This window comes from Pempheris klunzingeri, chromosome 11 (assembly GCF_042242105.1).
Source record: "Pempheris klunzingeri isolate RE-2024b chromosome 11, fPemKlu1.hap1, whole genome shotgun sequence".
Taxonomy (NCBI): domain Eukaryota; kingdom Metazoa; phylum Chordata; class Actinopteri; order Acropomatiformes; family Pempheridae; genus Pempheris; species Pempheris klunzingeri.
The window spans coordinates 20,220,224-20,237,138 of NC_092022.1; the positions used below are offsets into that span (position 1 = coordinate 20,220,224).

A 16,915-nucleotide genomic window follows, 5' to 3' on the forward strand; every position below is an offset into this window, starting at 1 on the left:
ACTATAAAGCTACATTGCACAGCATGTGCACATTTCACATTGGACTTTTTACTCCACCACAGTTATTTGGTAGGTAGAATTACTAATGATATTCCCTTTAAAATATTCTGCACTATTATACATAAACTACCTGACAAGATATTGAGTACTTAAAGGAGACGTAGACCTATTGTGCTCATTTACATTCTGCTCTTTTCACCCTTTCTGAACACTCAGTTTTAGCTCCTGTCTCTTTAAGGCCCTCCTCTGATGGTGGAAGGACATGAAGACCCACCGCAGCACTTTGCTCACACCTTCAACATGTTATTACCAATGCTAGCATTAACGAGATAACAACGATAGTGGACAGCAAGGTGGATTCAGGTTTTCAGTGGGTGTGACCGTCAGTCTGCTGAAGGGCTGATAGATAGATAGATAGATAGATAGATAGATAGATAGATAGATAGATAGATAGATAGATAGATAGATAGATAGATAGATAGATAGATAGATAGATAGATAGATAGATAGATAGATAGATAGATAGATAGATAGATAGATAGATAGATAGATAGATAGATAGATAGATGGAGCCAAATCCAAACTGAGCAATTTCACACACATTTACTGAAAGATGGAGCAGGAGAAAAAGAGAGAGGACTGTCTTTTCTCAAAGATTGAGGGTCTATTGATACACCTGGCTTACATATTTCTGTTGAAAAGACAGTAAAAAGTGCAATATGTCCCCTTTAAAACGTTGCTCTTTCGTCAACCAACATTAAACACTTCTTTTTCATTAAAGCAATATGACAATATCCAGTATTATAATGTGAGACAGACATCCACCTACCTAATGAGTACTTTTACCTGTTTTTTGATAGTGTGGTGTTGCTACATTTATTTTACAAATATCTCTACTTCCTCCAACACTGAGTAATAGATCAATATGTCAGGAATGTGTCTTTGAAAAGGTGAGTTTCAAATCAAGGTTTTGGCAGTTACAATCTTATCTGAGAGAAAAAAATAAACTTTTCCATCTTGTGATATTTATGCTAATTTTTGGACTTTTGAATGTTCAACTAGCCAACTATCTTCAAACACAATCTTACTGGCAAATGTAGCATTACCTGAGGCATTATCTAGATATCTTTGTCACTGCTGAACATGTATTACAGATGAATCTCAAAAAGCCGCCACAGCACACTGAGCTTCAGGAACATGAATAAATCATAGAATGAGTAACGGCTAGTTCAGCAAGATAGGTAGCAGCTAGTATAATATATTTGAATCCCTTCTTATAATACAGAACACAAAGCATTGTTCTTCTGTGAGAATGAATAATTTATTGGCTGCATCTGTCAAGAGCTCTTCTTAGTATCAACACAAAAAATCAAAGGCGGCTCAGAGTGTTTTGTGTTGTTTTAGGAACTCCATTACACTGTGTGAAGAGACTGTTTATTATTTCTTGTCCATTAAACCTCCGGCGCTTGTATGAGTTTGTCTGTTCAAGGCTCATTCACTGCAAACCACATCATACTGAAAGCAGACCCTATTAAGACACAAAGCAGGGAGGTTCTAATGCCTTATACCAGTACTCAAAGGAAAAGTAAACTCAGAATTAGATGTTGAAGATCTGTTGAACACATCTTGGTGTAATTGAATGCAATACTTGTTAAAAGTGTGAATAACTGGAGCCTGATTACACGGAAAACTAGACTTTTTTGTCAAAAAAAAGAAATAAAAATGTAGATACAAAAAAGGTGCAGGGGGGTCAACTATTGACTAAAATCTTAACCCTAAAAACATTTGAAAAGCATTTGACAATTTAAATCTTATTAGATAGCAAACTGCAGTACTGAGAAAAGATGTAAAAGTATGAAATTGGAATTTGTTTGGCTTAAAGAGCTGTGACTACACTGCATGCACAGCTGAACATACTTCAAAATGTTTGTAATTGTTTTATCTTTACATTTTACTCATCAGCCGTAGTGTATATTAGTAGTGTTTACAGCCGTGGGTCCCACAATGATATCACAAGATCAATCTACTACACAAAATCCTGTCTGTTGTTCTAACTCTTTTTTCTATTCAGTGCTTTTTCTTATGGATTACCTGATAATTTCAAAAAGCGTTCAAATAATACAATATAAGAAGGCCACAATCAGTGGGAACCACTGCTTTAAATCAGTGTATGATGTGTTCTATTCTTCTTTCAGTTAATAATGGGAAAAGATACAATAAGATAAAATGTGTACATATGACATGTTACCTCTCAGTGAAATATGTGTTGTATTAGAAGCTGAGTGTGGTTCATTAGCTTCATGATACACAGAGAGCAGAAGTATAATACAGAAGTTCTTTTTATGTTACAATCGTACTTCCAGGCTTTCAATTATAAATAAATAAAATGTCATGAGAGTTAAAAGAGTCAAATATTTAAAGAAATAAATCCATTACAGTGACATGCCTAGAAGCAGCTGATGAAGTTTGAATATAATAAATAAGGTTTTAGAGTGAAAGAATGTCCTTCAGAAAACAGACTGTAGTCACTTCCTCTAAGAGCCAATTTTTACTAGCCATGGTAGTGGCGTGGCTCCAGGGATGTTGATGTTCACCGCCCGGTCCAGAGTGAAATGTCTCAGAAACTCTTTGATGGATTGCCGTGACATTTTGTACAAATCTACCCCAAGGTAATAAAGAACATCCACCACTGTGGCTCTGGGATTTTACTTCTGTTGTGTGCTGATGATGATGATGTAACTCTGCCTTCATCATCCCATGATCTCTGAAGTGCACTAGATCACTGCTCTCCAAAATCTAGGTTGTTTGCCACATTCGGTCCGAGCAGAAATATGGGTGTAGTGTTGGACTGAGTGTTTGCCCGTGTGACCCTGATTCTCACGCTGGACTGTGTGAGTGTGTTTGAGAGTCATTTTACCTCCATTTCGTTTCACTAATTGGCTTTGATGCAGGTTTGTTGAAATATAACAGGCACTAAAGGTGGAATTTATATATTACTTTTTTTTTTAGAAAATTCCCCCCATTGATGTACAAAATAATATCAGATGATAAACAATTTTGAGGCTGCACACTGTTACACACCATAGCAATTCAGTGTGACTTACACTCCTCAAAGACATGATTATCTTTTATCAGGATATGTGATATAGAAGACAAATGGTCCCTATGAGTCCACAACTTGCTTTGAATCATCATGTTTTTAAGTTGTCTTCAATATCCAAAGTGATCCAGTAACAACTGTCTGCACATCCATGTATGCTTTGCAAACAGGAACTGCTAATAGCTCATTCAGAATACTTTTTATGGTTCCAGTGTGCCAAATGTAAACACATTAAAGCTAAAAAATGGGGCTCAAGCAAAGTCACAGACATCATGGCAAAATAAGATACATTCCTAAAACTGTCCCAAATGATGGGAACCATTGATCCAAAACTTAAATGATGCTTATGGCCCAAATCAAAGTAAGACAAAGAACAATAATAATAAAAGGAGTTGTAAATTTCATGAATAGAAACTTTTTTTCATGTTGCACTATCAATACTTTTGACAGAAATGTGGCACCGCCGCTCTGTTCAAGTGTTGAAATAGCAAATCCTCCATTTATTGATGGTAAGGATCATAAAACTCTCGACATGCTGTAAACATGACTTATGAGCTGATGCTTTTCATCAAGCAACCACCCACCCAGGCTTAAATCCTAAAGGGAGTGTCTTGATGTCAATACTGCATCCCACTGTCACTATATGAAAATATACACTGAAAAAAATCTAGCATTTGTCTTTCTGTTATATTGAGTTTTCCTACCCAGCTGCACCTAGTACAGTCATTTAGAAGTAGGGGGTTATTAGCATCAGAGACCTCCTTCAATGTGAAGCTTAAGGACGGGTTGCCATGAGACGGCCTGAGCTTTTATCCAGTGCAGTGGATTTAAGTGATGGTGGCGTAGATGTGAGCAGCTGTATATGTGCATGTACATGTTTACTCTAGTTGAATGAGTCTTTGTTTGTGCCTGTTTGTGCCAAACCCTCTCTGCTCTTCAGAATACACTAGAGGAGTATACGGGAACCATTGAGACGGACTGTCTAAATGTCTGGAAAAAGATATTATTTGATTTTTGGTAGAAATGCTTTCAGCCAGTGAAGGCAGATTTACTCAACATCTCTCTTTAATGTATATATATTTACAGTACTGTGCCAAAGTGTTTCTTACTTTACAGCAAAGAAATGCTGTAAAAAAAATCTAAATCAAATCAATATTTGGTGTGACCACCCTTTGTCTTCAACTCAGCATCAGTTCTTCACACAGTGTTTGAGTGAACTCAGCAGGTAGGTTGTTCCAAACATCTTGGAGAAGTAACCACAGATCTTCTGTGGATGTCGGCTGCCTGAAGAGTTCCTGATGACATTGGCTGTATGTTTGGGAAATAAATAAAATTCTTCCATGAACACCACTTCTGGCCAGACTTCTCCAGACAGTAGATGATGTACCAGGGTCCCACTGGTTTCTGCTGGTTCTGAGCTGATGTCACTGCTGGACGTCTTCTGATTTCAAAGGGAAGTAAACGGAATGTGTCTTTCATCTGCTGCACTAAGTTTCCTTGGCCGACCACTGTGTCTATGGTCCTCAGCATTGCCCCTTTCTTTGGGCTTCTTCAACAGAGCTTGAACAGCACATCCTGAAACCTCAGTCTGCTCTGAAATCTTTACCTTGCTGATGCAGTATAGCTACCTTCTGTCTTGTTGCTGTCCTCAGTCTTGCCATGATGACCTGTGACATGAAACTGTCTTCCACATGGTAGCAGAGTTTGGCTGTTCCTCACCCAGTTTTAAGCCTCCTACAGCTGTTTCTGTTTCACTTAATGACTGTGTTTCAACCTACATATGAAACTGAAGATCATTAGCACCTGTTTGGTATAATTGGTTAATCATATATAGATATAGATTTTTTTCTGTTCGCTCATTTTGCATTTTGTAAATCGATAAAAATAAACAATTTAATTTTACATTTTTGAAAGCATTCTTACTTTACAGCATTTCTTCACATCTGCCTAAGACCTTTGCACAGTACTGTATATAATTCATGTTTTCAATTAAGATATAGAGATAGAATCTATTACTAAGCTTTAGCTGTTGCCACTAGTTTCCACCAGTTGCACTCTTTATGCTTAGCTAAGCTAAATGGATGCTGGCCACAGCCTTATATTTTCCATCCAGATTGAAGTGTGTATTTCTAAAAATGAAGTACAACTTTGGGACTTGTACGTTACTTGAGTACCTCCATGTTTTACACACCCCCGTGCATGCATCTCATTCAGTCGAGCTCAATATCTTTAGCAGCGCCTTCAGGAGGAGCTTTGCAAACACAATGGCAAGAAACAATTACCAGCAATGAAAAAACATGTTATTTCAGCTATGTGGAAAGTAGTTCATGCTTCGGTCTCACTCCAGGGACACACAGAGGATGGAAGCCCAATGATATATTGAATGAGCAGCAGCCTGGGTGTTCACATCGCAAATGCGCCAGTAAATGAGCTATTCTGCTCTTTTCTAATCACACGTAGAGATGATCTTTAGCAATAACCTCATGTCTTTATAACGTAAAGCACCCACGCCCACCTCTATCTCTGTCTCATGAGGGTGTCGTCTCTCTCACTCCGTTTGGACACAACTGACAAATATGTGGAATAAACTGAATCAAAATCATCTGTACGGAGCTTCTGAAGCAGGCTGGCAGCAGACAGCTCTGTGACTGGCTGCAGTGCTACCGTTCTGTATGTCATTGTATACCTCTGAACAGACTCCTGTGTGGGGAGGGGCTTTGTAGGCAGAAGTGAAGTGTGCTTGAAGTGGGTGGAGCCCAGAAGTTGTACTTTTTCAAACTCTTAAGCCAAGTCCACTCTCTTGTTAATGCTACTGACTGCAGCTTTAAGAGTACTTCACTGGTTTAACATTGCACTTCAACAAAACTGTCAGACGCACAAGAGACAGGATTAAAATTATTGCTGCAGAACCAGAGCATTACCCAGAATGCAGGAGCGGGGAGGTCTAGTGAGCTCACTTGTTTCTTACTCCACACCCCTGGGTTGTTTGTGTCATTTTCAAACTTGTAGTCCTCAGACCCACCCGACGCTGCCTCAAGTGACATCTCTTAAGGCAATCCACAGCTCCCTCTGGAGCAGCTTTTTTCACTATGTAGTAGTCTACTCTTAAAGACCTGTAAACAGAATTTGATGTGTTGATGTGTAAAAGTGAGTCCACTTTCAGTAAAGGATCTAAGTACTTCTTCAGGCAGTACTCTGAGCAGAGTGTTTATCGCCGGTTCATACATTAAATATGAATATATATAATTTGAGAAAGGTGTAATCCAGATGTGAAATGTTTAAAAAATGTCAGAATATTTTAATTTATAGACATGGGTGTAGGCTAGCACAAAAACATGGGACACAACTAAGCACATGGATGAAAGCTTTCAGCATTACTCTGTCTAGACACGACAAACATTATTGATTAGTCTGATATTGATTAGTGGTTAACGGGGTACTTTGGACATTCCATAAAACCAAACATGCAGCCTCACTGCATGTTTGGTACACAGAAGAAACTGTGTGAGATTTGCCTTAGTTAAAACATGTGTATAAAAGGGGTGTATGTTCTGCATATGTTTCTACAATTTATCTAATTTCATGTTAGTATGTATGAGTATCCTATTGTATGTGCTGCATAATGTGAAACAGAGGATTATGGGAGTGCTCCTTGAAGAATCATTTCTGCAACCGAAGGGCGTCTAATCTTGTAACAGAGTGATCATGCATACGTCCTCTGTGTTAAGTAGAAGCCTGACTATCCATATCTCTGATAACTGATAGTGTCTACTGTCACCACCAGTGTATTTAATGATGTATGTGACAACCACCTTTAATTTAATACTTCTGTGATTTTTGCAAAGATTGTTAATTGAACATCTGTATTTCATTTCCAATTAAAAGTTAACATATGGTCAGATTTGGAAATGATTCATATGACAGATGCATTTTATGCAAACTTAATTTGAAAATGGACAACATTTAGAGAGCTTCAACATTCGGCAATTAACATTGCTTCTTTTTGTTCAAGATAAGCCCTCACTGGCACTCTTCACGCACATGATGAGTGATGTTATTGTTAGGGATCCTGTGTGTGCATTAGCATTGGCTGAACATGAATATAACATGATGATTGTGGGAAAAAATAGCAGAAACACAAAGGAAACTGTGCAGAAATACTCTAACTGTAGGCTAAATCACAAACACTGAATATGTTATGCAAACCTCAGTCCCATACTGTAAAAACACAGCAAATGAACAACATATGCATGATGAGAAATATATCATACCTTGGTCTGCCTCGTGGTCTCTGTTGGTGTTATCACTAACTGTTAGCTTTACTGCAAAGGCGGTATTTAGGACAACTAGCAACTATGATACAAACAATATGGGTCAACTTGCAGTTCGTGCATGGATACACATGTCAAACAAAAAGTGAACCAACCCCAGTCTGTCCTTGATGCTGTAAGGATTGATGGGACCAGACTTGCCCTACAGAACAGGTGCAAAGACGGCTCAGTCCATTTCTGACACAGCTGGGGGTGATGGACCAGTCCAAGTCCAGAGAAAAACAAGGGGTTTCATACTGTTGTACATTTGATGGGTTTCATGCAGTAAAATGCATTTTGTGACATCTAAATCTAAATTATCCAACTTAATGTATTCTCCCTAACCAGATTTCATAGAATCAATATAGCCCCCATTCAGTGGATGTTAAAACCATTCAGGTGAAAAATACATTTCATGTACAGAGGTGAAATGGTCAGTCGTGATCAATACTCCCTGCTCTGCAATCAAAAATGTCATGAAATGTCACAAAGCATCGCACTCAGAGAGGTTTCTTGAACCGATTAGTCCTATGTTTTGATATTTCATGGAGCAACAGGGCCGTTAATAGTGTGTTGTAAAATCATACTCTATATGATTTTTTCTTCTACACTCTCACCACTTAAATGTTTATTATTTGCCATGTCTGTTATATATAGAAATGTGGGAGAAGCAGCCTGGATAAGTTGATCTTGATTGCATCAATAATTTCCAACTAGGAACGTGACAAACTGCTTGCTTTGAAACTAAATGCAGCTCACTATGGTCTAAACAAATATTAGTCGCCCCGTGAGGCTGTACTCGGCCACAGTGGTGGTTTGAGCTGAATGCTTACATTTGTACGCCAACGTCCTTACAATGACAATGAAAGCATGCTGAGGTGTAATGTTGACAATGTTCACCATCCTAGATTACTGTGTTGCCATGCTAACATTTGCAAATGAACACAAGTGTAAAGTACAGTTGAGGCCGATGGGCCTGACATTAGTTCTGCAAGTATTTGGTTACATTCCAATGTTTTGGACAAACTGAAGCTGTCCTGATGCTGAATGGATCACCACAGTTCGTATAGTTCATCCTGAGGGGAACATGAATGTCTGAACCTAATTTTATGAGAATCCATCTAATACACATTTAGCTCAGAACTCAGAGATATTTCACAAAATAAGTGACTTTGACCAGCAAGTGGAGCTACAGGTGATCACCAGAGTTATACAGATTCATCCTCTACGGAGCATGAATATTTGGAGCCGAGTAGTCAGGTTGTTTTAAAATTTCAGTTTGGACTGACAGACCAACACTGGCATCGAGAGAGAACTAAAGATAAATTAGATAAGCCCTTCACCATTTCTCCTTCAAAGTACTTTTTTTAGTTTTTACCTGATCTTTTATACAGCATGCTATCCTTTGATCTGCTGAAGCAGACAACAGAAATACACACTTGACCGATGAAACGCCTGCAAGCTGGTACTGTCTTTATTACGCTTCTCACAAGAGGAACTTAATTCTGCCAGACAGCTCAATTTCACTGGCTATGTCAACCTTATTGCAGCTCAGTGTCCCTACAGTTGTGGCAATCTCGGCTGTCATTATTAATCTGCTCCTTCCCCCCTGATACTTGTTGTGTTTGTACCATAACTCAGTCGTTGGCTGGATGTGCATGGCTCTGCTCACAAACTGTTGCACCCCAGACTACAGCAGGAGAATTACAATTTCATATCACTATAGTATGAAGCAATACCATTTTTGCGTACCTGCTTAAGACATTAATATGTTGTGGACTTCCCAGAGCATCTCCCTGTTGATTGAGTATTAACTTAATCTTACTGTAAATAGATGAGATTATAGGGACACCATGTGGAGGGAAAACAATACAGATAAAGGGATTATTAGACTTAACAAGTGTGGCACCATGTTTGTCTGATTAAATTTGGTGTAACACTTATCCCACAGGAAAGGACTGATTAAACCAACTCTCAGAAGAGTGCCGGATACATGAACATGACTATGTGCTACCTGATTTCTGGATGCTGAACGTCAGTCTTTTTGTACAAATATTGCGAATTACATTGCATTGATTTACTAATGTAAATGAAAACATTCATGTACACTGATTTAGAATATGGCATTTGAATGATTGTATAGTTTTGTTTGTTTTCTTTTACTTATTCTTTCATCTCTACTTATTGTATCCCTATACAGCTTTGTACATTTGATTTATAGCTCTTCATCAGCTCTGTTGTCAGTTGTCTTATAAATACAAATTCCTCACTCTTTCTTGTTTCCACATTTATCACATTTACACATATATATCCTCTCTAAATTTCTTGGAAAGGTATAATGTTATGGTTAATGGTTAACTTGGTTTAATCCCAAATTAAGTCTGCAACATTTAAAAACAGTGTAAAATGCAAAATACCGATGATTTTGGGAAAAGAAAGTACTCCGTTTTTGGTGACTATATGTTGCCTCAGTCATTATTCAAATGTTACCGCAACAAGTGGCTGAGTTTAGTAAATTGTGTTTGAAGAAGGCAGCCATCTTGAATTTGGTAAATAAGGGTCCTCTACTTACAGCATTACACTAATAATCCAATAGAGGGCAGTTAATGTGTCAGATTGCTTTGTCAAGTAATTATTGATCTTGCTGAAGATGTAGACATCTCAGAAAACAACGTTGTAGGGCTGAAGCTGCTCTGCTGCTTAAACCTTTACTTACTGATTAAAATTGTAATTAATTCATCGCATTGTTTTAATTGCGGGTCTATATTTGTAACATTATTTTGTGTGACTTTTCTTTTTATGTACATAATGTGTTGGCAAAGTATAATTTCTGTATGTAAACAACATATATAAACCAGATGCAAATGGACATGGCAGCCGTGTTACTATATTGGAGATTTTTTTTTCTAAGCCAATATCTCGTGCAGTCTACACCAAACACAATTTCAATTGATAGTGCAGGGATGATATTATCTTACTCTAACTGCTTATCTGATGGTGAGTGGTTGACTGTTGAAAGGGCAGTTCAAGGCACATTGGATGTTATCAAGAATGGGCTCCTTTTTACTCCCTACTGAGTAAAATGCAAAGGTAGAGACTGAAACAATAGCTCAAAAAGCCACGCTGCTAGAACCCAAATGCATAAAAGACTTCTATGCCTGTAGCCTGGTGTGCAGTTGGCTCTGACTGATTAAGCTAATGCCCTCCTGTCTTTGTAAGAGTCAAAAAAGGCAACAAACAAGCTGAAATGTTGCAGACAACATGAGCTGTTCTGTAGCAGAAAGAGCAGATTTGCAGCAGACTTTTAACCACTTGCAGTGCCACATCAGGAATACTGAGAAAACGTATGATAATAATGTCTAATATTTGGTCTACAGTACACAATACCACTATAAGATAGTCAAAAATATCAAATATCTTAATCATCTGGAAAATATGACAAAGGCATGACAGAATTATAGTGAAAAGTAGGTGGATCAATAGGAAAATATCTTCTAAATGTATGTAGTCTATGACTCTATATGGGTCTCTTTGAATAATATAATAGTAACAATAACAGTAGTTTTATTTTCCCAGTAAAATGTATCCAATAATGGAGGGATTCAATTGGATTCTTTAGGAAAGACATTTCAGGGGTCAAATCAGTAGAATCCCTTCCCCTTTAGCCAACTTTAACCTTAATTCAAAAGTGCCACATTGAGTGAAATTAAGCTCTGAAGTGATGATGCAGCAACAGAGCCAGGGCTCCAGTAGGATCATGGGTAGTGAGAGCTGAGCACTCAGCTGGCTGGGCCTTGGACTTGGCAGCAGCCTCGCACTGTCGCTGGGGGCAGATGGTCTCCCTCTCAGAGTCAGGCGTCAGCTGTTCACATGAGCACAGGTCGGACTGAGGCTCACAGAGGGAGCCACACAGTCACACACTCTCCCTGTTGGGCTCACTGGAGTTTGACAGACTACCACTGAAGACACTTCTGTCTCTCTTTGAAAACTCACATTTGCTGTGGGAAGATATGCCTCATTCCAGGTAAGCCACAAATATATTATTCTTCATTTCATACTTTAGTTTGTTGGAGAGTCATCACTGTTATTTATCGCTGTCATTTTGTAAGGAAATTTCTTATCTTGTAGTCACTTAATGCAGAATTCAGAGAAATAAAGTTTTTCATCAAGAGGAATTTCACAAAAACATACCAAACCAATAAAAAGTGAATTATCTCAGTAGCTTTAGTAGTTTTCTTCCTCCAAAGAGCTTTAAACTTTATTTTAGCAGGGAGCTGTTAGAAAGTGTTTTTATGTTTCACACTCGCCTTCATGAGAGGACATACACAGACTGGAGGATCACTCACCTGCCAAAGCTCTTCTAATTCCATTTGCTGACCGTGGGATCTGCCTGAACAGCTTACACGGTCCTCATGGTTAAACGCACGGTAGCTAAACAGTCGCACTCTGGGCCAAAGTAAGAGGAGCGAGTAAACATGATCCATGCCTTTTTAGTTAGAACAGAATAGTTTAGCAGTCTTGAATTAAAAATGATTTGATTTATACTCATTTATGTCAGTTTATGCGATTTATTTCAGTTTATTTTTATTTATTTTGAACTATATCATGATGCTACCACTTTCCCCACTTTTACCTAAAGAAAGTTTTAAATGCATTTCTACTGTGTATTTCTACACTGTGTTGCTGCTACATTTACTAAAGTAAAAGATCTGAGTCCTCCTTCCACCACTTACTGCCGTATTGTTGTTGAGCTGTTTGTTTTTGTTATATTGTTCAGTAAACAGAGTACCTAACCACATGCTCAGAACAATAAGTCAAAAGGACGATTGCACCAAGCCACCAGGTCATTTCCTCATCTGTATCCTGTTCTTGAACAAAAGAACCAGGAAATACAGATGTTAAACTCAGAGGGGATCCCCAGTTTCCATCTCTGGTTCCTGAGCGGGGTATTGCATGTGGGAAAGAGCCATATCCTCTCACACATCCACTTAAATAACAACTCCTGTCACCTTGAAGCATGATGACGTGTCAGATGGAGTTTAAGTAATATTATGACTGAGCACTTCCCAGGATGGTCATAGACTTGATGACTAATAACTCTCTTCTCCGGAAAAACTGGAGCTGAGTGTATGTTGCCATGGCTGCTGGAAACACTGTGCTCTCTTTGCAGGTGCACAACAGGAAACAGTTTTGTACAAGTTCTTCGTTCAGAAGCTTCCTCTTTCCCTGGGCACCACACGCAGGACATTCCAGTTTCTCCCCTTCAATGAACAAAGCAGATTTGCATCCAGGCCAACTGCACAGCAATAGAAAGTAATAATCCTCCAAGATGGCAGTCCCCTCACTCTATGCTACCGAGGAGCCAGCAGCTGGCTTAGCTGAAGTGGACATGTGCACGCTTGAGATTAATATCAAGTATGAAGTCGTCCCATCTATTGTCTGCTCTGTTTGCCTTTCATTTGGCCTCATCTACTGCTTACTCGGTACGTATTCATGATCATTAAATGTGAATGTACACATTTTATAGATGAAGTAAGGCTACTTAGAGTCATTATTTCAACATCCCCCTGCTGTCCGTGTTTTCCCTGCTCTAAATGTTTCATTAGCTCACCTTATGGCTTAAACCCTCAGAGGCAGGTGTCTGGAAGCTGCCAGGGGTTTAGTGTGGATAAACACAAAGCTGGAGGAGGCAGATGGGCAGTCCTGTGCCTGAATTTGACACAGGCAGCATTAATGAAGTGCCACCTGTTGCACTGTCTGACATCTCACTTGTTTCTCGGCGTTGTTTCACCTGACGAAAGCTCATGTGACTTCTGACGGTGATGTTAGATTCTTATAAATGACTTGCACTCTGCAGGTTACAGCAGATTGTAGAGCTGTGCATCGAGTAAAACACTGTGAGGGAGACATTTGAAAAGAGCAACATAAGAATTCGAGATAGGCTCATTTCTGTCTCTGTTTTGTGTGGACACAAATCAAATAAACACAAGCTGTGTGGTTAGGGGTAGTGTGTCCTATGGACCTGCTCCCTAACACAGGTGACATTATGCAAACACACATGCTGCCAAAGTCTGTTTTCCCAGTAACTCTCAGATGTAGTTTTAACGTTGCCTGTCAGGAATTCTATGAATAATTAATCATTTGAAGAAAAACAGCAGTTTTTAGTGGTGCAGGCGGAGGCAGTTTTGTGTTTCCTTATGTAATTTGCTTTTGTGACCAAAAAGATGGAGAGAGAGCAAGCGTGCTCTGAGTTCTGATATTACTCACATTAAAAATGGTTAATGGCATGTGTTGGAGTCGGACATGAATACTGGAACAAATTCACCTATAAAATGTATTTCAGCAGTGTGGGGCCACAGCAGGGTCACCCAGACAGCTCAGAGAGATTTCAGTTCAAGTCAAGAAACTAGTGAAGTACTGCAGTGATGGTATGCAACCATTCCTCTGTGTTTGAGCATTTACATGTAGCCAAGGCCTGTGAAGATATCCAGTATTTATGTTGAGAGCTGAACATATAGCATGACTGGATTTTGCACTTTGTCAGTAAGAACAGTAGAAGCAAAGAAAAACAAGTCAGTTTGGTTGTTTGCTCTTTGGCTTCACACATTAAAACATTTAGTACATTGATTTTGGACCTGTGTGCATCAATGAGTAGATAGTACAGAGCTTTTTCTAAAAATTAAATCCAACCTTATTTTCATTCCACCTTCCAGGATATCGCTGCTTCAGGATGGTCATGTTCTTCTCTGGCTTCATGTGTGGCTCTGCAGCCGTACTGCTGTTGTACCAAAAGGAGCCAGGGTTGGACATCCAGCTGGGCACAGAGACAAAGGCAGGGATCGGCCTGGGCGTGGGTGTGCTCTGCGGACTGATGACCATGCTGGTGTCCACTATGGGACTCCTCCTCAGCGGCCTACAGCTGGGCAGCCTGCTCTCCCTTGCCATCCTGGTGGTTATTGGACAGTTTCACAGCCTCACTCCAATATGGGTGCCCCTCAGCGCCATACTCACTGCCAGCATTGTCACTGCTGTCTTCACACTTCAGTGGCAGAAACTATTTACCGTCATCTACACATCTGTGTTTGGAGCAGCCACTATGATGCTGTGTGTGGATTACCTGGTGGGGACGTTCAAGCTGCCAGATCAGGTGTATGATCTGCTTTGTGAAGTTGCCCCAAGTCCACTCTGCTGGTTTAACTGGGCGATCACTGGGATATGGCCTGTCATGAGTCTGATAGGTGTGCTGGTGCAATGGAGGTTTACTGCCAATGGAGTATCACATACAGACGGTGAGTTTCATTCAGTCTGCACTCACCGATGCATTCAAACCCAGGCTGTTTTCAAGTTAAATATGGCCCCCAGAGCTGAAAACCTCCTTCTGTGGCATTATATACTCACAATCTCTTTTTCTTTTTTTTTTTTTCTACTTCTCAGCGGCACACAAACACCAGAAAAAACATGCCAAGAAGAACAGTTATAGAGAGTCAAGGGGAAGACCTCAATCACACCGTCGGCGCAGGCCTCCACCACTGAAACGCTATGCTGGAGACGTCTTGGCACCGGTCAGTGGCCTGGCATTAAAATGTATCACCCAGCATGAGCTTTTACCTTTTAATTGTGTGAATTTCCTCTGATTGCATGAGAAATAGCCTCATCGTGTGTGATTTCTTTTCACTGTGTAAAATTACAGTAGAGGGTCAGCTGATGTGTCTTCCCTGTGTTTGACTTTCAGAGTTATCTTCAGAGCCTTCAGGAGCGCCAGATGGGAACAGGCTCCTCCACCAGCAGCGTCAGCACTATCACACATACTCTAATTGACTTTGACTTTGAGACGGGCTCCATGGTGCCTCTGACTACTGCCTCTCCTGTCTATACAGTCTAAACGAACACACAGTGACAAAACTCTGTAAATTGCACATATCCGAGGGATCCATTTCATTACTGAAAACATTCCTTTGAAATGTTCACTTCCATGGAAACAATTCAACCATTTCGACTGCTGGCATGAATCCACTTTAACCGGCTTCTTCAGATAATCATCGACATGCGCGTACGCGGTGTGATTTGAGATGATCATCCCCTGAATGATGACAGCACAAAATGATACAACATCAGATTCTTTGAACAGTTTATCTCACTTTCGCAGTCAAGCTGTTTAATTTCACATGATGGCAAAGCAATCTTTTACTCTCAAAATACTATGCACCGCGTGTCTAGATTAGTTTAGGTTGTAATTCTTTTGAGGTTCAAGTATAACAGTTATAAGCAATACATTAAAACCAGCATATGCAATTAAATTAAGAACATACGGCAGAAAAATGAGGATGTTGGACACTAAACCAATAATCCACTGATCTGACAGGAACTGGACTGATTTTGGAGTTTTGTTTGATATTAATTTCCATTAAAAAACACATCTGTGTTTGGAGCAGCAACTGTGATGCTGTGTGTGGATTATCTGGTGGGGGCATTCAAGCTGCTAGAGCAGGTGCATAATAAGCTGTGACAAGTCGCCCCAAGTCCACCCTGCTGGTTTTACTGGGTGATCACTGGGAAATGGCCTGTTATGAGTCTGATAGGTGTGTTGGTGCAATGGAGGTTTACTGCCAATGGAGCATAACACACATAAAGTGAGTTGAACTGATGCATTCAAAATGTTAATGCTAACAAACATCGTGCATCATTAGTAGTAGAAAGGAGTCATCAGGTCAGTAAACAGACTGTTTGCTAACATTAGCATCAAACACTACTGGTCATACCAGACTAGGAACGGCTGTGCAGCAAAATCACACAGTGTACAACAATGATGAATGTTGCATTTAATTGTTTTGGATTTTGTAAGAGGGAGAATGTTTTATTTGACCTTTAAAAGTTACAGAGTCTCACTCACACAAATGTACAGACATCCTTTAAAGGTCCTGCACACCCACACCAGTGTTATCACTGATTAGACGCCTGCTCAAGTTGGACAGAGGTCACAGAAGACCAAGCACTTATTTATTCATATGATTTTATCTGATTTTGAAGGAACTGTAAATTAGCCAGTTAGTCTAGATGGCTGAAAATAAAAAGCCCACCTTAAGAATAAGACAAAAAAAGGCAGGAATTATGAAATCAATATAGGCAACATAATAAATATACACAAAACAATACAGTACACATCCACCAATAAGTATTCCAACAGCACTCATCTACAATCCATATTAAATGAGTAAATGCAGGTAGAGTAATAGAGCAGGACTCACTAAGACAGATAACAGGATGCCAGCAGAAAAAGACAACTAGTATCCAGATATTCACCATTGATTATTAATGAGCTGCAGCTTCAACCGGCCAGTGAAAAAGCAGGATGCTGGTATGAACAATGACTGACTGACTTCTTGGAAAAGCAATGATTTCATCTCCACTTACGGCACCTCTGACAGCCTGGCTGGTTCTTCTCTATACGAGTAACGTCATTAAGTTACTGTGTGATCAATTTTGAACACAGGTCTAAGATTACCAT

General features: G+C 39.5%; 1 protein-coding gene across 1 annotated transcript; it reads left to right on the forward strand.

Moving 5' to 3' along the window:
- The first annotated feature begins 11,296 nt into the window (after window positions 1–11,296).
- On the forward strand, window positions 11,297–15,845 carry LOC139209961 (transmembrane protein 198-like). The gene is made up of 5 exons (XM_070839895.1): window positions 11,297–11,434; window positions 12,581–12,893; window positions 14,124–14,699; window positions 14,845–14,972; window positions 15,143–15,845. The coding sequence occupies exons 2-5, from the start codon at window positions 12,740–12,742 to the stop codon at window positions 15,290–15,292; spliced, it is 1,008 nt and encodes a 335-aa protein (XP_070695996.1). The 5' UTR covers window positions 11,297–11,434; window positions 12,581–12,739; the 3' UTR covers window positions 15,293–15,845.
- Window positions 15,846–16,915: the final 1,070 nt, after the last annotated feature.